Source organism: Paramormyrops kingsleyae, chromosome 20, assembly GCF_048594095.1.
Source record: "Paramormyrops kingsleyae isolate MSU_618 chromosome 20, PKINGS_0.4, whole genome shotgun sequence".
NCBI lineage: Eukaryota > Metazoa > Chordata > Actinopteri > Osteoglossiformes > Mormyridae > Paramormyrops > Paramormyrops kingsleyae.
Window position 1 is genome coordinate 8,957,939 of NC_132816.1, and position 27,435 is coordinate 8,985,373.

General features: G+C 39.6%; 1 protein-coding gene across 2 annotated transcripts; it reads left to right on the top strand.

Moving 5' to 3' along the window:
- LOC111850756 (uncharacterized) lies at nt 1-27,343 on the top strand. 2 transcript variants are annotated; one of them, XM_023824966.2, is made up of 33 exons: nt 1-249; nt 653-867; nt 1,624-1,689; nt 1,784-1,819; nt 1,937-1,999; nt 3,576-3,629; nt 4,266-4,301; nt 6,539-6,562; nt 6,661-6,714; nt 6,876-6,929; nt 8,565-8,600; nt 8,684-8,740; nt 8,913-8,966; nt 9,183-9,236; nt 9,386-9,439; nt 9,928-9,981; nt 10,337-10,390; nt 13,580-13,633; nt 14,791-14,844; nt 14,952-15,005; nt 15,396-15,440; nt 16,288-16,341; nt 16,452-16,505; nt 19,373-19,426; nt 20,300-20,371; nt 21,808-21,843; nt 22,038-22,082; nt 22,216-22,248; nt 22,739-22,885; nt 23,102-23,156; nt 25,399-25,587; nt 25,852-25,929; nt 26,566-27,343. In XM_023824966.2, the coding sequence occupies exons 2-33, from the start codon at nt 793-795 to the stop codon at nt 26,763-26,765; spliced, it is 2,049 nt and encodes a 682-aa protein (XP_023680734.1). In that variant the 5' UTR covers nt 1-249; nt 653-792; the 3' UTR covers nt 26,766-27,343. The 2 variants fall into 2 exon arrangements, with proteins under 2 accessions (XP_023680734.1, XP_023680736.1); XM_023824968.2 differs by lacking the exon at nt 1-249 and having other exon boundaries at nt 575-867.
- The last annotated feature ends 92 nt before the right edge of the window (nt 27,344-27,435 follow it).

Below are 27,435 nucleotides of genomic sequence, written 5' to 3' on the forward strand. Positions count from 1 at the left end.
AGTTCTCTTACTTATTTTACATTATCTTACTTATTTTACATTATCACACATGAAACACGTGTTAAACGGAGGTGTAAAATTTATGCACTTTTGACATTTAGCCTAACTAATTAATAATGATGGATATGTCACTTTGCTCATCCAGTTAGTTTTGTCGCAATATATCTTACACACGGAAAGGCAAATAGAGTAGTCACCCCAGAAGCCTGTGGGGGTCAGGATTTAAAGTTTCACCAATAATCTTGTATGGTAAGAAAACCCGCTAAATGTGTTAAATTTATTCCTTTAAATAAACTGCTTATAAATTTGAGCTAATTAAATCTCAGTAAATTCTATATAGCAGTATTCACTAACCTACCAGTGGCCCAGAATATCTATTCCTAAAATATAAAATCTCCAGTATGATGATGTTGCGGTTACCTATAAGAAATAAAACATGCACCATTCACAGAAAGACGAATAATTTAAACAAAATGCAATGCGGGTTATATGTATGCTGGCCTGTTTGACATTATATGGAAGACCGTAACATTTAAAATCTTCACATCTGCCTAAAAATGTTATAGTGAAAGTTTTAAAGATACCCTGGTCTGTCGCCGGTAGGATTGCTGTTTCTCGTGTGGTCCAATATTTCTGTATTCACTTCCTATAGCGCAACACGTCATGAATAAACACAGCCATGTGATGGATGGGCTACAAAGCCCCCTTCAGTGCCATGTGCATTATTCGGTCCCGATTAGAGAGGGTTTTTAGCGGATTGAGCACAGCGAGACATTTGTGCTGACGGAGACCATGGCCAGCACCGCAGCTTCTCGGGGACCGTTGCTTGTAATTTTACTGCAAATTATCTTCATTTGCTCTGCACAAGTAAGTATTTTTGTATATTCGCTTTCCCGTTCATATTGCTGAGGTGGGACTTCAGGTCTTATTTGTAATGCGTGTGTATGTCTGTAACATACTGTATATTCATATCACTTGGTGCAATATCTGTATGTGTATTTGGGTCATCCATCTGTGCAATATGTGTAATTGTGTGCTCTAATTACGTATTTCTGTTTTGTTATAGTATCTTTTGGTCTGCTTTTTCTATTGCTTTTATTTATAGACTGTTGTAACAATTAAATTTCTCCGGTGTGGGATCAATAAAGTCTTATACACAATGAAACACCGCTCAAACGCTTGTGTGAGGAAAAGAGTAAGATCCTTATATAATATGTTTATGATTCTAGTTTTTATCTATACTTCCACCCATTCATCCTCTTTCTCCAGGTGAGGATCGCAGTCGTTCAGTAGGTATAGCGTATACCCAGCAAACAGGGAACGTTCAACTAAAGTGAGCCTAAGGTTCTCCTATGGCTCGTTCTACAAAAAAGCCTCTCGTAACGTTTTGAGAACGTTCACTTATTATGCATCATAACATTAACATGCTTGTATTAGAATTCACTTACAGCCAGAGTCATATAAAACTATAACATTTTACTAGTGCTATTCTGATGCTAAATGTTATTGTACCGGTCTGCATCCTGAGTTACCGCGCATCTGGCTTCGGAAAGACATCATTCGCGATCAGTAATAGGGCTAATATACGCAAGCTTTATGGCACTGTTACATTTAATTTCACAGAGAAGCCCTGCAGCCCCGTGGGGTCCCCCTGGTTCTGCAGGCGTTCCTGGAGTCGATGGAATAGACGTAAGCCTCCCGATATAGATCTCAGTACATCTACTTGCATGTATGGCAATGTGACCACCTTACATTTAAGCTATATACCTGTTGTGTTTTTCAGGGAGAGAGGGGTCCAATTGGCCCAGATGGCGGTCCTGTAAGAGAGCTGCACTTTCCAAATTAACCACTCACTGCAATCACGCCATTGCTGCTGTTTTTGCATGGTAAATAGTCGTATTAAAATTAACAAAGTTTTAATTAATCCTGAATGCAGGGACCTGATGGTGATGCTGGGAAACGGGGGTCCGCAGGGTTGCCAGGAGAACCTGGAGCTGATGTAAGTAATACTATGCTGCATCTATGTAGCTGGGTATTTATTCTGGTAGTTTCTGAGGAAAGTTTCCCTAGATACTCCAGTTGCCTCTCACAGTCCAAAATATGCATATTTGGTAAATTGATGCTTATAATATTTCCTGTGTGTGTCATTCGATGGACTGCAGTCTCATTCTTGATGATCCCTGTCTTGTATGGCCTTAAGCTTCATGGGATAGGTGATCTTGCCTGGATGAGCAGTTATGGGAGATGGATCTGTGACAGCAATGTGTGTACAGCAAGTACAACTGTAAACGGCATTGTTGCTTGGACGTTGGAGAAAAGTGTGTAGTTGAGAGAGTTTGGTGAGGAATACTGTGCTTAATATCAATTAGAAAATGGCAGGACTTGTCTGCTATTAAACAATCATAAAAAACATCCCAGGCAGTAAGTAGACCTATACATATGTTCTGCATGAACATTGATTGTTTTTGCTGTGGCCTTTGATAACATTGCTGTGATGGTCTAAAGCTGGGCCAGGCAATCGTGATACAATGCTAGTATATTTACATGCTACAGCCACCTTTGTCAATATCGACGTGCAAGTCTGTCGACGAGTCGATTTGCAGAATTGCGGCTAGGCTGAGCTTCCAATGAATCCCCAGTGACAAGTGCACTACTTAATACTATTATTTTAATGACGGAACAAACCGGCATACGGTTATCATACAATACCTGCATGTTCGGAGGCTGCAACCGTACAACAACAAAAATATTCTGTGATGAAACAAAGCATTTTTATCTTATGTAATCTCAGGGAGGTCTATATAGGCCTATCTCACGTCTTTGTCAATTGTCTCTCTCAGTGAATCTCAGCTTGGAGATTAAATCTTGAACTAAAACTTAAGAGATCTTTAGCTAACCTAGTGAAAAAAAAACTTTATGTATCATTGGATTGCTAAAAATCGGTCTAGGCAGTCACGTGTGCGGCATTGCTTATGAGAAAGATTTGGTTCTGAAAAACGTTTTACTTCGATTGTGCGGAAATTATTTGGATTTGCAAAATGCGACGTGGATCAGTCTGTCATAATTTGCAAACTCTGCAAAGATGCCGTTCATACAGGGGGCAACGCAACCATTTTTAAAAATTCTATTATTGTTTGCATTTGTTGTAAGCTGAGTTTAGAAGTGCAGTTATTCAATGTGATAAATGTTCATCTCTACTCGAAACTTTTGAAATTTTAATACAAAAAGCACTGCTGCGATAATGAGTTATAGTTTCTTTAATACATGCAGTATTTTTGCCTTAATAATTAAGTTTATTAGTATGTTACAAGCAGTTTTTCTTGTAAGTGCTAATTATTAACTTTACTACATACAATGTAGTAATGTTGTGGATCGTAATTCTAACTCCGTAATATGACATTGTGGCCATAGCGATCATACCTATAAATATCGTTTGCTTAGGCTATATAATTTAATATACAACTTTTAACAGTAAAGTTGGTAAGTAATGCAAAGTTAATGATAACATGTCACGTTGGTGTTTCCTCATTTACTCATATTTATTATGATTAATCAACAAACCATTTTAATTTAAGGGCTTAACTGGGCCAGCTGGAGATCCTGGTCTGCCTGGTCTTCCTGGACAAAAGGTAAGTATTTGTTAATTAATACGTGTTTTTCTTGAGAGAATAATCACAGTATAATATGCTAAAACCTTACGATAAAACATTAGTGAACTTGGTGCTGATTGGCTTGACCTTTGAAGGCTAAAGTTATGTAGTTTAATTAGGTATGAGGAATGCCTGTGTACTAGCGTATAGTTGATCATGTTATAGATGGTATAACCTTTATTACATTCCAAATAATCGGAGAGGTGACCATGTTGTAATCAATGCTGGTATTTGGACGAACAGATACATTTTTGGTCAAGGATGTTGTGATGCTGAACAAGAGAAATCGGGGTCTATAAATAATAGTAAATATTATTACATTTGCCCGGGTTCAACCATGCAAGGCTTTATTTCTGGCTGCACCCAGCCTAGGTCAATGCAGAGCACATTCACAGAAATGATAACTGTGTAAACCCATGTTTCTCAGTCCGATCCTCAGCAACCCCAAAACAGTCCACGTTTTTGCCCCCTCCCTGCGAGTCCCTGAGGACCAGATTGAAAAACACTGGTATAAAGAGTGTTATGTGTAGAGTAAACATTATCAATACAATACAAGCTTTATAAAACTACTGGTTGCTGTATTGCCTGATTTATTTATTTATTGATGCTTTTTAGGGTGAAGTGGGAAAAGTTGGGCCCCACGGAGCCGCAGTGAGTATATTGTAAATATGAAATATTCCTAAAACGTCAGCCATGCTTACTCATCTTCCATTATTCTGAAAGGCCAGTCATTCGGGGTTTTATTCTTATGATGTAACCCCTTTGCTTACGGACCAGAGAGTAAGTTTAATTCTTTTCACCTTCCACAGTGCTTACGCTGATGGGGACCCCTTGACTTTTCTGAAAAGGACACTAGTTGTCCATAGCAGAAAATATAATTTTAGTATACTGCACCACTTATGTGCCATTATAGACGAAAGAATGTCATTCAGCCAGATTAGCAAGTTGTGCCATAATTCTTGAGTCATTAAAAAGTCTTGCACATTTTTGGAGATGCATTTTTTTGTTATGTTTATGTAGTTCTATGCAATATAGCACTATGATATTTTTTGCATGCATGTTTCACAAGTAAGGAAAGTGTTTGTATTCCTAAACAGCAGATACGTATTACACCACAGGAAATATGTATATAATAATACTTTTTTTACATGAGCTGAAGACAAGCATAGCTATGAGTGTATTTTTTCAGGAGAAAAATAGGAGATGTGCAACCTGCTTTTAATCATTTTAATAGTTAGAGAAGGTCTCTTTACATGGATTACCTGGGTGGGTTGCTTTTCACTATGGGTGAAAAATGGAGAACGGAGAAATGGTCTGGTCTTCATTAAGCCCCTATTCACCCCTCATGAATAAAGCATTTGAACTCTTTCACTCCTCCTGGTGAGAATATTGCACTCTGTTTTACCAGGAAAAGCTGTGTTATTCCAGGTTTAGGACAGAACCTGCATTGTCCCTCCATAAGTTGAGGCTCAGGCACCAGGCAGAGTGGAGAACTGTAGTCCCTATATTAGGAACACTCACTCCATCTGGGCTGCCTTGAAAAACACAGAGCACAAGCTGGTTTTGTTGAAGTTCGATTCCCCATGCAGTCACAGAACCCTAACGGCACCCAGCACTTTCAGTACCTTAGACTGAATACCAGCCACTCTGACCACTTTACAAGCTCAGAAAAGCTGGAGTGATGGACTCACTTTACTCTGGGGATTTTTGTTAAGCTTTATTTCTGCATCTTGGCCTTCTCTCTACCTCTGTCTCTTTGGTGTAAAGCATCTATCCCCACCTTGAGCACAGTTGGCTTCTGATGTGCTGAACAGTTTTGCCCGTGCTTTCCAAGAATACCACTAAATGTATTTATGCTGCAACTTATACCTAAAACTTTCACAACTGAAGACCGTAACCAGAGGTCTATTAACTTGGTCAAAGGCCCAATTGAAGGCCCAATAGAATTCATTTTCTATGGTGTTGCAATTGTCAACCTGGGAGGAGGAGGTTATAAGATTTAAGACTGGTTTGGGGGGGGGGGGGGGTGGATTAAATTGTAAAATACAGTCTTGTTTCAAAACAGAACACAGCACTTTATTTTTTATTATGGGATTATCTTGTAAAATACTGGATGGTTGGCAACTCTAGGTTTTATAATGTATTGAAAAAGGTCAGTTGAGGCTGCTTTTTAGTGGAGACCCCTGAGATTCAGCTCAGGTAACTGCCTACTATCAAGTGAGCCTGACCCTAAACCACTTGGGGTGTTTCTCAATATCAAGAGCGCTAAGGTCGTACTTGTAGTCTTGGTAAGATTAGTCTTACTAACTTTCCTCCCAAGAACAAACTTGGGCAGCAATGAATCATGGGATTGGTCAAGGTTAAAGAGGATGTAACTGATGTATCCTTGATATCTGGGGTGGAGTAAGAATGACACTGGGGATTTTTACTCTCCTCTCTACTGCTGTTCTCAGTATTGGAACTGGTCTTCAGCAATAGAAGATGATGTAAAACGGGTACACGAGAACACAAGTATGGTCAAGTATGCATATTGAGAATCACCCTTGGAATACAGGCTTAAGGTCTTACTCAGAAGGCAATAGGCAATTTTCTGGGGCTAGAAATTGATGATGCTGTGATATTTTGCCTGGCTCACATGTTTTGAGATCCTTCTTGTCTTTGCTGTAAAAGTGTGCCTGAGATATTTAGGATGCTTTGACCTGATACATGTTTAGTTTAATCATATTAATATGACAGCATTAGTTTACTCAGAAGAGTAAATGCTGTCTTTAATATATTCAGAAAGTTTTATACATTTCAGAATGGCCATATTGAAGTTAATTAACATAAATAATTTAAATATGATTTTATCTACGTTTGATTTACAATTAATTTCTCTTTATTTTTAGGGTTCTGGACGTGATGGACCCCCTGTAAGTATCTTGCAGGTGACCCTGTTGTATAATATTTCGTATTTGGGTAACACATTTGTGAGCTGTATGTGTAAATTTGTGTGTTTCTCTCTTCTAAGGGGCCGTCTGGGTCAGCTGGACTGCCGGGTGAAGTGGGTAAAGTCGGGCTCCCAGTGAGTACTGTTTGGTCAGTTTTAATTAGTTAACTAAATGAACAATATGTAAATAAATCAGTATGTGTATCATCCTTAGCTAAATAATATGTAAATGAATAAGTACATGTAGTACGCTTGGCTACATGAACGGTATGTGATGAGGTGTGTGACACACACAGGGCGCCATGGGAATGAGAGGCCCCCCCGGCCCCCCCGGGCTCCCTGGGCTTAGAGTGAGTATCACACTTTAATGTGTTTTACTTCTGATATAGAACATTGAAAGTGACACTGTAAGACACATTTAAGCCCTTCTGACTGATAACTTTATTCTTTTACTTTCTACTTTTCACTGTGGTATTCAGGTCAGCCATTTCTGTACCAGAATATGCCGTCTTTATTGTATTTTACATTATTTGTCACTGGAAAGTGTACAGGCTGCTCTCTGGCCTTTTGAATGGAGCTGTAAAATGTACCTGGGTGGTATATGTCACATTGTGTGGCTTGTAGGAGGTGGGCTTACGTGCTGCTTTCCTTTCTGCCATAAAAAAAGATCTGCATCACTTTCCACTTTTTTTTTAGCAATGATGATTTCATCTGACGGGACATTGTTTCCCACAATAGTTATTATTAATAACTATTAATAGTTATTAAGTATATTATCCCTGCTCAATCTTTATACATTTTCTTAATAATTGTTTAGAGAGAAATAAAACCTGATATCATCCTTATGGCATTTTCTGGTCTAGGCTGTGTGAATCGGTATCACTGCAACCTGTTGTGTCTGACACGCACAGAATATGCTGATTGATTTGGATTTTTTTTAAAGGCTTACAATTACTTTTGACTTGGAATAAAGTAAAAGTAAATAAATCAAATGAAATGATGTTCTAACAGGAGAACAGAATGCTATTAAAATTTCAAGCTTACACAAATGTTAATATGCTGTCGTGTGTTTGACAAACATCCATACATTAAGTGGTTAATTTTGATCAAGTCCATTAACTTAATAACTTCATTTTACCTTCACTTTGTCCTTTCGTAACGTAAGAATCCTAATGAAAAAATTATTCTTAATGTATATTTTTCTAAAAACAAAAATCAATATGAATAAATTATAGTAACAAAAGGAAACAAATGCCAAATAATAAGTTATCAATTATTTACATGTTTTTATGGACTAAACACAGTCAAACAAAACGAGACAGGGGCGACAGGCCTCTTCCCATGGGCAAGGGGGCTCACGCCCCCCCCATGACCCTGCCCCCCCCCCCCCCCCCGCTCTGAGACCCTTCCTTTGGCCCTGCTCTTTAGACCTCAGTTAGATTTAGCTTAATTGTAGCAGCTTTTTCAGAAGAGACTAAGAACCAAACTTTTGCAGAGTATCAATAATTATCAATATAGTCAGCAGATTAATTGATCATCACTGCACTGCTTCACTGTAGATGTGTCCAGCAAACTGCCAAGAGGACAGTGACTGGGACTTTGTGACACAGGGAGTGATTGAGGAACTGGGACTTTAAATAGTAGATATAAGTAGGGAGTGAAAAAAACAAGAGTGGTAATTTCTGCATCAAGACAAGGGGAAATGCTTGAGACCATGTAATTAGAGAAAAGGCTGTGATTGGCTGGGGGGTGGCATTAGGGTCTGGTCATATTAAATGGGATTGAGAACAAGAAATCCAGTCTTATGAGAGTAATAAGGTTCAAGTGAAATTTAAGAATGTGCTCATCGCCTGACTCTGTGTTGCCTAGGAATATCCATACACCCTCCCTTCATCATAGACAGAATTATGCAAAATTTGCCCAAATACACCGAAATATATTGCAAGGCAAATAATCTCTTATTGATCTGTTTTCTCTTTATTTAGGGTGCCATAGGAGTGCATGTTGGGAGTGCAGCACGGGTAGGATTCTGATTTATATGGAGATCTTCAGCTCTACATGCATTCAATCTGTGACAATAATGCAGACCTTTCTGATCCTGTAGTGTCCTAACTCCTGCCCCCTCGGCCTGTCCGGGCATCCAGGCCTTGCAGGTATGAAGGTATGTTCTTGTGCTATTTCACACATAATCTGCTCAATAATACATTGTAGTTAGTCTTGCCATAACGCCTGAAAAGCCTTTAAATGTCATGCATCAATACATATTTAAAAACCAATATTAATATATCTGGTTCAGTTTGAGAAATAAACTCTGAAATGTGCGTTTGGAACAGGGCCACAAAGGCGCGAAAGGGGAATCTGGAGAGCCAGGAAAACAAGGGCACAAGGTAAATGACATTAAATCATGCTTTTTATTACCCACAGTCATGTTTACAGTTATCATAATGGTAGTGAGTGCATTTCGTAGTAAATTATTCTAATGAAATACAATGATATTAATATTATTCAGGGATTCTGGCTATGAAAAGGTAGCAGCATTGTGCACATATGCTGTCATTCTGGATGGTTGCGTCACTCATCTTAATCTCTGGAAAATGCTTCAGGGTGAAGAAGGAGAGGAGGGACCCCTTGGTGAAGTTGGACAACAAGGCCCAATAGTACTGTATATAACCCTGTTCACCTTCATAATCACTCAGAGATTTAGCACTGCAATGCTGTAGCAATGTCCAGGTAGCTGTTCACCTCAGTCTGACTAAAGTCTGTAGGAGCAGATTCATTTCATTTGGATGTTCTCTCTTCCTTTCAGGGACCACCAGGAATGCGAGGAATCACAGGGATTCTGGGTGGAAACGGGGACAAGGTACAGATGTCTGGTCTTCCTGCCTCCAGGCTTGCGTTTGTGCTGGGCTTGAATGCAGAGAACCTGCATCGCAACTGTAAATACCAAGTGGGAGCGTTTAAAGTGTATTTACACTAAATAAATTGCATTTAAAATATTCAGACATTTATGAGAACAGTGGGAAATGTTAATGAATTTAATGCCACAGTTAGCATTGTTGTTTCATACCACTGAGACGTGGGTTTGAGTCTCTGCCTTGTTTCTATGTGCGTGGATCCCTTCATTATAGGGTCTCCGTCAGAGTCTCCAGGTTTCCCCCACAGGTGAACTGGAGTTGCTAAATTGCCGTTGGTTGTGAATTTCTCTGTTTGAGTGGTGTGTGTGCCCTGCCATGGGCTGGCACCCTGTCCTGGGTTATTCCCTGCCATTTCCCTATAGGACCATGCATATAACAGGTGGGTATGGAGAATGGATGGATGTGAAAACACGCTTGTTGTTTTTTCTGGCAGGGGGCTCGTGGCCCTGGTGGAAATGCTGGCCCTCAAGGCATCCAGGGGTCCATGGTGAGTGATTTACATTATGGAAAACCGACAAAAATGATGTGTTGGTATAGAATATAAATATAACTTGTTGGAAAGTTAATCAAACATTATGCTTATGAAGTTGTGCTTTACGTCGCATTTGAACAAACAATGATTTTTTAAATTCAGTTATTACTGATAGACTTAAAGAAATTGGAAGTTTCCAGAGTTACCTGTCCTCTGACTTATGGTCTCTAAGCATGCTCTATGTTCTAAAAGTAATGTATACCCTCAAGTAATTATATGTCAATACTATAACACAAAATTATGGATAAGATATAGTTTTGCAGCGTCTGTAAATTAAAATGGATACACGTACACGTTTTTATTGTTTTAGGGTGATCAAGGACAGAGAGGCATGGTCGGAGAGGTTGGGCTGAAAGGCAGCCGTGTAAGTACCAAAATGACCCAGTACAAGGTGCACATATACTAAGTGTTATTATCACTTATAATGTATATTGTAATTACACACACCCTGCTGAGCTGTCAGCTTGAAATCGTTCCTCTGCAGTTTTTTGAACACTTCTTTGGCAATGATATTGAGAATGTTATGAAGAGATGGTGCAGGTACCGAGGGCAGTATCCAGGTGTGTCCTCAGGTGTATGTTGCAGGTGTAGTATGGATATGACACATTTGTGTGCCACTGTCACAATGTAAGAAATGCTGATTTGAATCAAGGCGTAACATAAAATGTAGCTATAGCCATTGTTAAAACTGGGAAAAGGCCCAACATTCCCCAAACGTATTACTATCAGATCACAAGTGGACAGCACTAAATACAGACACTCTTCACTTAATGACTTATCGTTTAACGAACACCCGGTTGTATATCGCTTGCAGTAATTGACCTTTATTTTGATATGCCATATCAGTTTCCACTGAACATTCCACCTTTATTTTGGTATGTTGTCTGTAGTTTGATGGATACGCTTTGTACTGTGGGATAGGGAACTTCCAATAGCATGTAAAACAGGCGTGTGCAAGCTTGAAGTTTTCCTATGTCTTGTACTTTTCTTACGTCTTTGCAAGCAATGGCTGTAAGTCTTGTTTCATATCTTAGTTAATATGTACAAGTGACTTATTTTCTGTGTGCTGTTTTAGTTCAGTAATGCAAAAGGAAGCTAACATTGATTCACTGGATTGCAGTGATGCTAATTTGCGATACATGTCTATATATGTTAGCATATCATTTATTTGTAATTCCATTCATGATTAACGGTAGCGCTTATCGGCCAGCTTGTTTTCTGTGTTTTGTTTATTACAGTTTCACTCATAGATTTTCACCTGTCATGTATCGAGAAAACACATAGCGGGAATAGCACACTGTTCATTACAGTATTCAGTACACAACTGTATAAACATTTATAAATATACTGAAAATACCAGTAGAGTATGCTTGATAAGCTCCTCGCTTATCGAACAATTCGCCCAGTGACCTAGTCATAGGAGCAGAACTCATCGTCATTAAGTGAGGAATGTCTGTACAAGATGCATTGTGATCCGATTACTCAAACCACTTGCCGAGGTGGTCTGGAATGCATTTGACCACTTTTATTTGTAGTTTAAACGTTAATGCATCCTGATGCATATACGACAGGGACTTAATAACTGTGTGCGGTGGCAGTAACTTAACCTGAACACAAATGGTGAGCTGCACACCTTGGAGACGTATGATAGACACAGATGTAAGCAGTGATGTGTCGACTGTCTACTTGTGATCCAGTTGCCCAAGATGCATTTTAAAAGTGTAAACAGGGCCAAAGACTCCAAATTTATTTAAATTTGATAAGGAACCAATAAAGATAGAAACTATGAGGGGTATAACATGACAGCATTTCAGCTGATTGAATACCAGACATGCTGCTGTGTTTTGAGTCACCTACACTAAAACATCTTGACCTGATGAAAACTAAGGGAGGTGTAGTGGGGAACAAATTAAAATCATTACTGGAGAAGCTGAGTTAGGTGTTTTTGGAATGTACTGATCTAGTTTCTACATAAAGGACTGCTCCAGGGACATCATAGGTATTCTCCTGTATTCCTTCCTGATCTGGAATAACAAAGGAGAGAAAAAACATCTTTCTGAATAATGACTGGGGCCATTCTGTAAAAAGTTGCGTTAGACTAGTTGTGAGATGACAAATACTTGGAGTTAACCTGCATATTCTGAGAGATATGGTTTAACCAACATGTTTGGAACTGAATGACACATTATGACAACAGTCATAAACATCAATGATGTGTCATTAATGTGCATGACATGTGTCATGTCATTCTTATGTCATTCTTATGACGGTTACATGTCACCCTTATGTAGACTGCTTCAGTAAAGTGTTACCGAATGATTTTATGAGGCATTTTTTGTCATCTCAGTATCCAAGAATCTTTGTAAATTGACAGCCTGCTGCATCTGAAAAGAGAGATTTGTGTAGTGCTGACTGCTTTTCTGCATTCACTGATTCATAAGCAACATTCTTGATCTTACTTCTAACTTTACATATTTGCATGAGAGTTTATTATTGTACGTATATATGTGTATTGATAGTGATTGTGACACAAAATGCTCTCTACCTTGAAATTCAAAGCCCTCAGACCTGGGTGCAATAAAATAATAAAGAAGAACAATTGTCTAGCAAAAACATGTTAAATTTATCTTTTTTAACCTATATTGACTTGTGTCAATCCAAGAGCTGTTTGTCAAGATATAGTTACATAATTAAGTCCCCCAGAGGACACTGGGTTTGTGTCCCAGTCAGAGGTCTGCATAACTAACTGAAAGCACTAGCTTTGATAAGCACTAATCCACTAACTCCCAAGTTTAATTTAATATCACTGAACTGGTAAACCACAAAAAAATGTATTGGAAGCTAACGATAACCACTAACTTTTATTATTTGCATTTAGCTTTGGTTTGGTTTTTGGCTCTGAAACCCTAAAAAAAACTACCCTGCAGAGGTAAAATTTTAAGTTTATTGGTATCATAATGAGGTATTTTAGATTTAATAATATTGTAAAATTTCCTGAAGAATGTGCAGGTTATATATATCAAATTTCTGCATTTTTGCTTACAGTTGCTATGTGAACAGTCAGTTTTAAAGCAATGTAAAATGTACAGTATTACTATTTAGTGAGGAGTATTACTATTTAGTGTACTGATTAATTAGCAATCAGTGTTAATGAGTAAAGTAACTCTATGCACACTGATAATACTGAAGGTTTATTCTGGGATGGCTCCACTATGAATCTCAATTGGTAAATGTATGGTTTTTGCATGTTTAAACTCATTATGTTATTGGTACTGATGCATTTTATTTCCTTGATGTTTTGTCCTGCCATAATGCAGAGGCACAATCTTCCAGTAGACTGAGTCTCTTTGAATGTCCTGCAGTGGACCATAGACCAGCCAGCAGTTATCCTTCTGCTTCACATTGCTATGTATCCGTTTATTTAAAATGAATGTCTGTTTTATGCATGTTATTGTCTTACAGGTTATAGGTAAAGATCATTCCTATTTAGATAATTCACCACTGTGCCTTTCTGTCAGCCATGTTTAACTCCTCTGGGTGTTACTCTCTGCAGGGGGCTCTAGGTCCACAGGGACTCAGTGGGCTTTCTGGTCCCAAAGGAGAGAGCGTAAGCATTTGTTTTTTAACTTTTAAAATGTATAATCAATGCATTTAACTTGAACTAGTACTCTAGAGTACATTTCAGTCATTCGTCACCATGGATTCATGCGGTGATTCTGCTTAATGCTTATCTGATTATGCCAGATGTTACAGTCAGTCATTCTGTTGCCACTAAGCTTAGGGTAAGAGGATACAGAGCTTTGACTTCAGCATTTTGTCTAAGCTGTGGTCTAGCAATTGTGAAAACAGTTTAAATGTGTCCTTTTGTCTTCTTTTAGACCGGGGGGGGGGGCGGGCAATCTTATCTGCAAAGGGCCGGTGTGTATGTGGGTTTTCGCTGAAACTCCCTAATTAGATTACTAATTATAGAGGACTGATTGGCTGAAGAGTCCTCACACCTGGGTTTGAACAGCTGACCTACAGGTTATCCCAGAAACCTGCATAGACACTTTCCTGCCCTTTGTGGATAAGACTTCCCACCCCTGTTTTGGACCATTGTTCCAGTTTTTTATTTTTTGTTTTTTGTACTATATTGATTTGAAAATTAAATTTGTGAATTTGAACTGTGTCAGTGCCTAAATTTAAAAATGCAAAATTACTGTAGTCTGTTTTAGTAGTCTGTAGTCTGATGATTTGTATGATTATCACAGGTCAAGGCTGATGCAACATGAGGTTGTGTCGTAGACCCCTGGCACTGGGCTGAGGCACTACCGCATGCAATGCAGTTGTATAACTGAATGGATAGAATTTGCTGTAGTAATGTACACTACATAGAGTATACTCACAGAAGTACCATTTTATAGGTGCTGCTGGTTTGTCAGTGCCTGAGAACTACTGATAAAAATAAATTAATTTAGCATCTGGTTTCAATTATACAGAAGCAGCTAACTTTAAAGTTACAGTGTGAGATGGATGTGTCAATGGGAATGCCATTATTATTATTATTATTATTATTATTATTATTATCATTATTATTATTATTGCTGTTGTTGTTATGGCTGTTCCTGATGGTGTTTAAATGCAAAAGGATTATGAAAAGAAGTTGAAAGGTTATAAAGTACAATTCTGTTGTCAGGTATTCTTCAACAAAAGAAAATACCTTTACACAAATGCCTGTATTTCATATGCCTTGCCTTGATAATACTATTATTTCTATTTTATCAGGGATTAGCTGGAGTGGAGGGTCACGATGGAATTCCTGGATTGCCAGCAGTTAAGGTTCGATGATTATATGACTGAACTAATCAGCGTATTGCACATAACGGAAAGCAGAAAGTGTGACCTGAAAGGCCAAGCTTTGCTCTCTGCCTTCCTCGTCGTTTTAGGGGGCAGCAGGGAAAGCTGGAGCTCCAGGAGATGCAGGGACTCAGGGATTTCCTGTAAGTATCACTGATGATTGGATTCATTTCATATGTGTATTGCTATATATTGGATTCTACACAGAAAAAGGTTTGTATGAACTAATGTTCTTTGATGTCTTGCCTTGACAATACTGTTAGCATTTTGTGTAACACATTTCACTGTTGCTTATATTATTTGACTTTTGTATAGTAGCTAGTAACATGTATAATGTTGTTTTCTCTTAAAAAATATATCTGCATTGAGAAGATGAACTTGAACTTGAATTTATTAATCAAATGTTCAAAAAAGAACCCGGAGTACAATACTTCTAATAGAAGAAAGAGAGTAAACTCTAGAATATTCCTGGTGTAGAGATCTCTTGAATTCCACTGAGCAGACACTAATTTTCCGTCATTTGTTTTCTGTAGGGATTGCCTGGGACCCCAGGTCCAGTGGGTGTTAGTGGTGGGAAGGTAAGGAGTTAAATATGAGGGGTTTTAAATGGTGAGGAAAGGCCTTAGATTCCTAAAGTAAACATCAACCATTACCTGGCTGGCTTTCAGTTAAGATAAATGGATAAAGAAACAGTCATTCACGAGAGCTTCACACTGGAGCAGACAGAAAACAGAACTGTGTGACATGGGAATGGGAATGGACTTTGAAAATGGGATTTCCTGCCTCTGTGAGCAGCAGTGAGAAGGAAACAACAATGCACAGATAGCAATGAAACTTAAAATAGAGAATATGTGGCTGGGAAATACAGTACAGTATAGTTAGGGAATGGCATCTCACTGGGGGGAGGAAGGTACCGGGCTCATTGGTTTATACATGGACCAGAGGAACCAATCAGCATGATTGGCACTTCCTGCCAGTGTGGCCACACCCTCTTTTTCTCAGAACCCTTTTCCATAGCAAAGTGGCATTCTACTGACTGTGTTTATCAGGTTAGTTTAATGTTTATATGTGGACCTATTGTCTGTCGTTACCTATTATTATTCACAGTTCAGAATCAGGTGGCTCAGTGGGTCTCACGCCACCAGGCTTTAATCCTACTTCTGCTCTGCATGTGTAGTTTGCATGTTTTCCCAGGTCATGGTTAAGAAGTACTGTGCATATGCTCTGCAATGGACTAGCATCCTCTTTAGGGTGTGCCCCCAGAGCATTATGGGAAATGCAGTACAAAATTGACTGTAATTTTTTACATTTAAAACTGATTAGAAAAAAAGCATAAATGATATCACTCAAAAACTCCAGTGTCAGATATAGATTTTAAGAAAATAGTTGACCAAAACTACTTGTTTTTTACCGGTTTTATACTAGGGTAACCCTGGTGACCCTGGTCTTACTGGAAGAATGGGATCTCCTGGTAAAGTGGTGAGCTGAAGCAAATTTACTTTTAAATAATATTATTTGTAATGTTTGCTTGCTCTCTACCATTAGCCAGTGGTCCAATGCACTGATAATTAAATTGTATTTTATAACAGGGAGAGCGTGGAGAGCAAGGGGAGGTGGGAGCTGTAGGACCCAGAGGTGGCCCCGTGAGTATGACTTCCTCTGCCCCCCCAAAGGGTGCACTACTGCTAATTCAGCACAGTCTTTGGCAGCACATTCATCTGTTTTAAACTCTGCCACTCTAGCGAGACAGTATCAGACAAGGGAGATGTATCTTTGTGTCATTTTCTTCTTGTTACTTTGCAAGTTTACTTGGCAGTGAACAATCCGTAGACTGCAGTGTGAAAGGAAAGCTGGCTAGCATGAATCTCAAGGTGGAATAGTCCATTACAGCTGCAATGGCGGCAACTTATCTATTCTGAAAACTGCTGCTAAAAATGCAAATAGCACGCATGTTGCTATCATTTAAATGATCATATAATGTTATATCCTTAAATGTAACTGGAAATTCTGTCTTCACGGGGTCCCCAGTTTTTGGGGGCCCCAGGCGGCTGCCTACCCCTGCCTTTTGGTAAGTCCTACCCTGGGGGTGAGCCGTGGGCTGAGCAGCTCACCCTTGCTGTCCTCCCCATCTCATACTTCTGAGTAATAGCCCGCCTAACTCGCAAGCTAGAATCAGGACCTCCCACTCTGACAAGGTTGATTAACTCACACATTAAGTGTATCATTGAGGTTATGTGCAAATGAGCGACAGAAAAACGATCGTGCAAATGTCACCATTCCGATTTTTTGTTTTTGTACGGGCGCCCTGTGCCACCGGCCAGATGGTGCCCTGGGCAGCTGCCCATGTCACCCACACCTAAATCTGCCAGTGAGCTGCCACCTGCGTGGGAATTGATGTCAGGGTTGTAGCAAAGACAGAAGATACATGTATTAATACAATAACTGACATGCATACATACAGTACCAGTCAAAAGTTTGGATACACCTACACAGAGAGAGGTCTATTTGTACTGTTCTCTAAATTAAAAAATATAAAATAACACATATGGATTATGCACTGACAACAAAAGTATTAAAAAATTAATAATTTGTTGGGGGGATTCAATCATCTGTGGGTTGGGATTCAGAAGGTTCAAAATCCCTGAGTGATCCCACCATTGGGCCCTTGAGCAAGACCCTTAACCCCCCTACTGTCTCCTCTACGCCAGGTTCATGAGGTGGTCTCCGGGATGCTTCTCCAGCTGTCCTGAAGGAGGTTCCCTATATATGTTGAGCACTTATTGGTCGCTTTTCCTGAGCTCCCTCGTCAATCTCATCCAAAAGCATTTCTGTTGTGTTGAGGCCAAGTGGCCTGCTCATGTGATGTGGCACTTTGTAGATGGCTTGGTGTGTCCAAACTTTTGACTGATACTACATATTAATACATTAACTGACATGCATATACGTATTAACACAAGAACTGACATGCATACATATTTTGGTAATATAAAAACTTTTCAGTGTTCTCTGGTTCATCTTCCTGTTGCTGATATGGACTTGCCATTCCACATCTTAAACTACTATATGAGCCTAGCCTTATTAATGGTACACTATACAGAAACATTACACATATGAGAATTGTACAAGAAATTTATGGATTTATGGCCTATTTCCCCAAGCATAATGTTTTCTCTGGCAGTTTTAGCTTGCTGTTGATATAAAATCAATCTGGGTAGGGCTTGGCACATACAACTATGGACAAAAAGCATTGGAACACCTGACCATTACGCCTACAGGAACTTTTATGACACCCCCCCCCTTTGCAACTATAACAGCTGCCACTCTTCTGGGAAGGCTTTCCACAAGATTTTGGAGTGTGTCTGTGGGAATTTTTGCCCATTCATGCAGAACAGCATTTTGATCACATGCTCAGACAAAAATCGAAGCAAAGAAAGCAGACAAAGGAAGCACCATTGTGCAGAAAGGATGGACACAAACCCACACGAGCGGCAGTTGGCCTCCCTTTCGCATTTCCTCCTACTGCCAAGCATAATAATATGGGCATAAGATAATCATATACAGGAAATACGTGATAGATATATTAAGGAATTACTTTTTATTTAGTTATAGCAATCTAATAATATAGATGAAACTTATACAATAAGACAACTGCCTTTATAGATTACATTTGGAAATTCCAACTATACTCAATTTCACAACAGAATTTGGAGTCTATGTTAAGCTTCTTATATTGCAGATATAGTGTATTAATGTGAGTTGGTTCAATTAAATTGTTATGGTATTTTATATAGTGATCACTGTTTTTAAACATTTGGCGGTGAGACATACCGGGTGGGGCCAGCTGGGGGGGGGGGCTTGGGGGAATTCTCTGTGGGCCACTTGGCTGCTGTGCCGGTCAGAAACAAAATTACTTGACATTTAAAACTGAGGCGAAAACAGAACTATTTTATATTTAAAATTCTACAACAATGCTTTAGAATGTTACCCAGCAAGTTTTCTCACACATGCAATAGACCACTATTGCTCTGCATAGAAAAACACGCAAATTCGCAGCTCACGTGTCTGTCTGATCGCTTGAGGTCCGAAGTACCACAACTAATCGCTTTTTACTAATAACTGGATGGTACAAAGTTACCAGGCAGGGCTTAAAAGCTACATAGCTTAAACAGTTCAATATGCCCTTTGTGATTTACTGACAGTTCAAGAAGAAACTAATAAATTTATCGGGATAGTAAGACTTGAACTGTGGTATCATTTGTAAAGTTACCTCAGAACGAAGACAAAATGGGCTGGAATTGGGCATTAAACTCCCAGGCTGAAAATTTGTCCCTCTCTGTGCCTGGGGTGAAAGAAGTTGCATTTGCTGTTAAGAATGTTGTATTGTTCCATTATTGGTTTGTTTTTGTTTCAGTAATATAACTGAAAATTCATCTCCTAAGAATGTCGTTATACGAATAAAACTGGATTCTAAATAAATTTCAGATACTAAGAAGTTTGGTAACTTTTCCAGGGTTCGAGAGGAGAGCCAGGCCCAGCGGGACCACAGGGAGCGCCGGGTCCCAGGGTAAGATCAGAGGGCTAGCTGGCGTGTGTTCCAGTATTCAAGTAGGCATTTCATCACTCGCTGTGCAAAGCAAAGCACCGGCTTTATTAAAGACTGTCTTTGAGAAGAGTAGACTTCACAGACTTTATGGTGTCAAAATGATCAATTTAATTCTGCAGTGACTTTAGAAGAATGAAAATACTGATTGCATACAGCAAGGGTGGTGAACCTGATTCATGGAGAGCTGTTGTACGTGTGGGTTTTTGAGGTGACTTCTCAATCAGCCAATAACAGTGGGTCCTCGGGACTGGAGCTGAGAACCACTGCTTTATTATTGGCTGATTGTGAGGTCATCCCAAAAACCTGCACTTACAGTGGCTCTCCATTCAGGTTTGCCACCCCTGGAATACAACTATCAAGGAAGCAATTTTAAACATTGTGTTAAGGAAGTGTTTCTGTTTCCAGTCTAGAATGACCCATTATCTATGTCTATTACATGTAAGACAGTAATGCCTGGAATACACATTCTTGATTAAACAAACTTAATAAGGCCTCATACCATTTTTATAAACACATCTGGTGATGGTATAAATAAAAAGCCACTTTGACATTTAGCTTAAATATTGGAATTTACTGGAGTGGACTGGGCATGAAGGAACTCTTGTTCTGAGCTGTATGTATGCGGTAAGGGGATATTCTTGCCTGGGACTGTGCCCTGAAAGAGTTCCCTGTTCCTGAGGAATGTCTGGAGTAGCTCAACGGGAAATTATTTTATGCCTCCTTTACACACTAGTGGGTTCAGCTTCAACAAGAAGGCGGAGTGAATTCAAGACCTCAATCAGTGAAGTACTTTGACACTCTGCGCACTGATTGGACCGTTCCTCTTTTCTCCAGGGAGTTAACGGAGACCTCGGCCTGCCAGGACTGCCGGGTCCTCCAGGCCTGATGGGGCTGAAAGGAGACAGGGTAGGAAGCCAGCCCTTGGCTTTCACAACCTATCACGTGCCTAGTTTTTACAATGTTGGGTGATCACAAAAATGGTCAGTCTAACAATATGTATAAAGGGGGCGCTAATATCAAAATTAGTATCAAGAGTGAAGTAATGTAATTTCCTAAATACCGTATTAGTCTGAAAATCATGTTGAGTAATATCATTGTTTTGTAAAGTTTGGAATAACATGTGTCCGCGGTGGTTATAAATGTATTACACATAAAATGATACATTACAGTAATCAGTACAACTGCAACCTAAAACCATTGTGAACAAAATACGCCTGTACAGCTCTGGCAATATTCTCCAAGTTCTCCAAAGCTCTATCCATGTTCTTGTGAAAAGCAGTTTTAATGTAGTGTTTTGTTGGCACTTTATCACATGTATATATGTATCACATGACATGACGAGTTCATGCTGTTTTAATTGCAAGTTTAACAAATAATAGGCAGTCATATTGTTCTATGAATCCGCTATCTTTACAGTTTATATTAAGCAGCTTCCAAAACTGGATTAGTCCTTGGATGTTACTCTGGAGAACCTTTTTTGTAACAGGGTGAAAGCCACCTGATTGATGTTCCAAAAACAGATTGTAAAAAAGTCAAATTATATACTTATATCAAGACAACGTTTTCCCAGGACTTAGACTTGAGCTAAATATAGGGGGTCTGCACAAACACGCAGTGACGACATATGAAGTTCCTTTTAGTGCTATAGCCCCCCATTAAGCGGATCGTTTCGCATTCTGCGGGACACAGGAAGTGCGTAAGCCCCATTCCCATGAGCCTCTGCACCCAGTGAAATGCATTTTCCTGTTGTTCAGTCATCCACTAATGCAGCAACTTCTTAATCCACATGAAATTTGCTAATTATTAAAATGTAGAGTTTTTCGCACCAGATTTTGGAAAAATATGGAAAAAAAGCTTTTCAGATAATTATAAATTTCACTACAAACAATCCTCCTAGACGCATATTAAAATGGCGTTATAGAGCATTGGACATGGTGCATTTTCAAAACTTTGGTGGTTGGTACGTGAAAATAATTGGCAGACCAGCTTAGCATCACTTAGTTAGGCTTCTCCAAAATTGACATCTACACATAAATTATATCTGTGGTTCTGAAAAAGACCTTTTATCTTAAATATGACACGTTTTTGATTCAATTCATGATAAGCATATACGCATATACAATGAACGTTAATGGGTCTTACTGTGGAGAGTCTTTGTTAGTGCATGATAGTTGTATCGGTACTTTATATATATGGACTATCACTAATCTCCAGAAAAATAACCCCAAGGGCACAACAGTGATATCTCCTTTTAGTTTAGGTTATAATTCTGTAATTCAGTTGCTTAATTGATTGGTTGTATTTATGTGTAGTTGGTTATATGGCTCATTTGTCTTTTATAGGGTGCTGTTGGTCAAACAGGCCCCAAAGGTGAACAAGTAAGTCTTCTTATAATCCTCAATTAGAAAACTATAGATTATTTTCCCATGTATATGGAAAGATGACAGTAAAACTGTTTTGATGACCTGTAAAGCTGTGTGTTGTGGGGGGAAAGAGTTGTATTGGATTGGAGAGGCCAGTGGATCACTCTCAAACCTTAAATGAAGAAGATGATGTTCTGTCCTGTGATTAGGGAGCGCCCGGTGCAGAGGGGACACCGGGAGACAAAGGTGACCTGGTAAGACTTTCACATTCACATTACAGCTATTTTGCTTCTTATTCATTGAAATGCATGCAGAGACAGGTGAACATGCTCATATTTCATCAGAAGTGAGACAATATTATCTTTACTTTTACTTTCTCTTTAATAGGGTGACCAAGGGGAGCCAGGCCTGAAAGGACCAGTAAGATTTTCACCCATATTTTATGTATATTATATAATCCAGTGGCATTTATTTCCATCTCAGCAAAAATTTAAATTCATAATTAAATTTAGTACAACTGGAAATTTAAAGTCTTCCGGTAACACATACATGCAAATGTGAATTTTATTGTTTATTCGGCTCAGTTAAGCCTAATTAATGAAATCTGCTAAGGAATCGGCATATATGTTGGTGCACAGAGGCCAATGAACTTCTACAGATGTTAAACGTTAATGCTCCCTGGAGCATTGGTGGTAGGAGGTCCCCAGCTCTGCTCTGTGTGAGGGTCCCTGCTTTAAGAAAGGTTAAACACTTCTGCTATAATACACTGACATACATATCCAACAAGTCACTCAAATGTCTAGAAATTTGTATAAAATATTGAAAGTGCTTTAATGTCTCGTCTTTGATTTTTCACCGTGGCTCTTTGCGTGTCAGCAGAGTGCCGTATAAGCTTTGTGGTCCCATCTAGATGGGAATGCTGGGTGAGACGGGAAGCAGAGGGCCAGAGGGAAGCCGTGGGCAGCCTGGGGTTGAGGGTCCGCCGGGAGCTCGTGGACCCCGCGGCATGCAGGGAGATAGGGGTGTGCCGGGATTCCCAGGATCACAAGGCCCATCGGTACTGACTGCACCCCGCTAATTACATGGCTAACATTGATTATTTGTAAATTAAATGAATATGCTGTTTCTGTTTATATAGTACACCCAGACTGACTGTCTTTTGTGAGATAGTAACACAACTTGGAACACATTATTAAAAGTATCATAACATTCTTTATATACACACATTTGTTATTAACTCACATCTTAAAATGTGTTCTTTTTTTCTCTCTAGGGTAAAGGGCCAAGTGATCAGCACATCAAGCAGGTTTGCATAAGAGTAATGCAGGGTAAGCATTTTTTTTTTTTACCCATTGCTGATGCCTAACGCCCTATGAAATACTGGCCATGAACCAAACTTGTTTGTATTTGAAAGTGTGCCATAAGTTCTTGAATTCCTGTCTTCAAACACACCCATTTCATTCAGAATACAGTGGTACCTCAGTTCTTGAACTCATTAGAACTAGAATTTCTTAAAAGTCGAACCAACCAGTTCGAAAAAAAATTACCTAGAACTCGATCTGAATCTCAGAAGTCAAACCGTGAACACTGACCTAAGATAACTTGTACATGCGAGGAAATGAGTCACGTGGCACGTCTCTCAGCGGAAACAAAGGGTAATGCTTCAGTCTCGCTGATAGCATCATGCATGTTTACACTAGCTAAATACATATATTTAGACAGTAAAAATACATTTAGACAATGATAGACAGTAACAGTAATTATTATTATTTAAAAATAAAGATTTCTTATTAATTATTTTAATATTAATAATAAACCATTAATACATTTAATTATAATAATATTGTCGTGCCGAGCGGGGACTGACCGGAGACAAAGGCGCAGACGTCAGGGTATCGGGGAATACAGGATTTAATTACAGGTAAGGCAGGCAAAACGCAGACGGACAATACAATGACTGGACTGTGGAAACAAACTGAAACGCGGACTAAATACAGAGGACTAATGACAACAACCAGAAACAGCTGATCACACGGGGCGTGGCACACAGAAGGAGCAGACGATCGGGGCAGGACACATTGTTTGGATACATTTATTTTCTTACTTTACAAATTACTGTTTTGATAAATGTGCTTAGATGTGTTTAGTACAATATATGCTCTTCTTATTTTATCCGGTTCATTTTGTGTTTAAATGCTAAAAAAAGAAGAAGACATATTTAGGGGTCGGGAACCAATTAATTGGTTTTCCATTATTCCTTATGGGGAAAATTCGATCAGAACTTGAACTTTTTAGGATTCGATCCGGAGTTCTGAACGGATTAAGTTCGAGTTCTGAGGTACCACTGTACTTGGATTTGGCGTGTCTACTATTGGTCATTTCCCAGTGGCATGCAGGAACTGAGCCATGCTTGACCCATTCCGCGAAGAAAGACTAGTTACAGCGCGATTCCAGCTCACTTTGGGTTTCCATTGCAGAAGGGTCAGCCTGGTAAAGGCGTTACTAGGTTTGAAGAGTGACAGTGACATAAAACCAAAGATACGCTTATTTACTGTTCACAAAATATACATCATGATTTACCGTGTGCCAATTTCTGTTAGCAAGTCTGTGAGAATTGCCATCTTAGCATCCAATGCTAGCGGAATTAGCATTCACTTGCAGAAATTTGCATTGCACATCCATTTCGTTCAGCTGTTCTATAGTACTTTTTTAAGTAGGAAGTTGGAAATTTTCAAGATCTGAGTAACTGTGAATACATCAACGCTTTGTCGTGTAATACTACTACTAATAATGAATAATATATAGAATATACCATTTCTTCAAATAATCCATGCATATCGAAGTTCTTTCTTGTCTCCATGCATTCCGACTAATCAGATGGTGGTGATGCAACCAACTCTGTGTAGTGACACTTGAGGCCCTGCAAGTAAGCAGGGCCATGTCAGAGTGGGTACGGGTCACGTATGGCTAGTGTAATTTACAATGGAAAACTGTCTCTTCGCGGTACAGCTCAGGTAAGGCTTGGTTCTTGGCAGCAGGGGAAAAGCACCATATGTTTTGTGCTGAAACACAGGCTCATAGGGGTGGGTCTGATTGGAGGGCTGATATCCCCTCAGACAGATGCCCCATAAGGTGCCCCAGGAACTCTGCTATAACTACAATACCTGCAAATTCTTACAAACATTCAGTAGGTTGAGCTGTTCTCAATCACCTCACCTGAATCCCTTTGGACACCTCATCCTAATTGATGCTTTCCTGGGTTTGATTGGTGTTTTGCCTTAAGGAATATCTAGTACAAAGGAATATCTGACCTATTCATAATGAGAGGAAATGGGAACATTGCTTAACTTTGTTTCAACATAAGGCTGAAAAATAACATATTGTGAAATGAAAATAAAAAAGTCTCTAGATGTTAATTACTTGATAGGAAAGATGTAAATTAAGGATATATAAATTAGGAAAATCTGCGGTCATGGACCCCAAGATAACTGTCTAAAGCAGGTTTTATTTTCTAAGCTGTACCTGCCCATGACCTGTAGCTGCCTCATGCCTGCAACCTGTATGTCACAGAGCAGCTGGCCCAGCTGGCCGCCAGTCTTAGGAGACCTGAGACGGGTGTAGCTGGATTGCCTGGCAGGTCCGGGCCCCCGGGTCCCCCGGGATCCCCCGGCAGCACTGGCTTACCCGGCCACGCTGGTCCAAGAGGATTACCAGGCCTCAAAGGTCCTCCAGGTCTTCTGGGAGTCAAAGGGCCCAAAGGTAAGTAATGTCAGAATGGTAAGGCTGCAACTTTGCAGAAATATCTGGAGTCGTTTTTAAATTTTTGGCACTATCCTTCAAATTTAGCGATGCTTTTGTCTAAGGAGAAGGCATGCTGCTCTGGTAAAGTAATGGTTGTAAAAGGCGAATGAAGAACTTGTGTCCTGTCCAGGCATACTGTGTCTAAGCCCTGTGAATCTTATTTTATCACATCAAGGAAGACACAGGTAAAGTGCTGATTTAGCTTAAAATGTACATTTGCAGGTGAAATGGGAGATAGTGGAGACAGAGGACCCACAGCACGTGGACCAAAGGGCATTCCAGGGCCTCCTGGCCTTCCAGGTATATCCATCGACAAAAGACACAAATGACGGCAGTGTCTGACAGTATCTGGGTACACCATCAGGTTTTGTGGCAGGGTGGTGTGTGGCTTAGCAGGTTAGGATGCCATACCAGTGATATGAAAGTCACAGGTTCGAATCCTGTGGTCTGCAGAGTGTTTTCAACATTGGGCAAGGCCCTTAACTCTAATTGCCCCAGCGATGTGATGATCCTGCTGTGTCAAAAAAAAAATGCATGTTGCTTATAATGAAAATTGCCTGTAAAATGTGGTGGGGAGTACAAGCAGAGTTTCTTACAACCAGCTTCCAAAGCCACCCAAAGTAAGAACCTCACCTGTTAAACTCCGTCACTGGTTTAGTGAAGCTCAGAATGCAGGCCTGGATTAATGATGAAACACCAACATGCCTTTAGTATTACTGACGTGTTGCTGAGAGCACCTGTGTGCAGCACCTAAGTTAACTGACCATGCAGGAGTCTGATTAAATATATCTGTAGTGTTTGCGGAGAAGAATAGGAACTCCACACACATTTTAGGTCATTATGTAAATTTGATTATCGTTCATTTGATTATGCTAAAATAAATAGGCATTGAACTGTGACATTGTGCAGATATCAAGATAGATGTTCTGATCACAGGTGAGCCTGGAAGACCTGCTTACGGCAGAGATGGTCGTGATGGTGAGCGAGGTCCTGTCGGCGTTGCTGGGGAACCGGGAGTCCCAGGCCTTCCCGGTCCCGCTGGGCTCAACGGTTACTGTGAGCCCGCAGCTTGTAGCTTGCAGGCAGGACCACGGTCTGTGAAGGACTTTGACTTCAAAGGACCTGGCAGGTCATGAAGGAACCTGCAAAGTCAGGGAGAGATGGAGGAATGCAGGGCTGCCTCTGGCAACACTGTGAGGATGACCAGCAGCCTTCCCTTCATTAAAAGGCTAGATAAACAAACATAAAACCTTTTATTCCATTTGTGTCTATATGATGGTACTACCCAGTGACAGACATGCCCCCATACTGTACCTACAGTAATGCCTGTTTTCACATGAGGTGAATAAAGATGCCATAAAACAGATTCAAGATAATTTAATTTCACAAAACTCTTCAGAAAAGATATATAAGCCAAAACTGCCATGTCTAATACAAATAGCTTCAACACATTTAAAAAGCAGGGGAGCATTACTAACACGAGTGCTGAACACTCCTTTAGGGTTTTTGTCCTGCTGACTTCTAGCAGGTCTGGTGTTGAGCCATTGCAGACGACGTACATCGGGCTTGGTGTGTTCTTTACGGTTGGAGGGTAAAATAATACGTCACCTGTAGGAGATATACAATGGATGAAATAATGTTTATATTTATTTTGTGAATGTCCACAGTGGCATCGTCCTTTGTACAAATGCAGAAACAATAAATTTTAATTTTAAGAGGATGCATGTTTTTGTATAATTTTCACGTAATAACATCCCCCGTATTTCATTATGGTTTTTGTTAGTCCTGCAGAACTGTAAATAAAAT

What these genes read in the sequence shown, in the direction of transcription:
- LOC111850756 (XM_023824966.2), top strand. Translation starts at nt 793, where the DNA reads ATGGCCAGCACCGCAGCTTCTCGGGGACCGTTGCTTGTAATTTTACTG. An exon ending in CTGGTCTTCCTGGACAAAAG is followed by an intron (nt 3,630 to 4,265) that starts GTAAGTATTTGT and finishes GATGCTTTTTAG; the next exon opens with GGTGAAGTGGGAAAAGTTGG. An exon ending in TTGCATAAGAGTAATGCAGG is followed by an intron (nt 23,157 to 25,398) that starts GTAAGCATTTTT and finishes TGTATGTCACAG; the next exon opens with AGCAGCTGGCCCAGCTGGCC.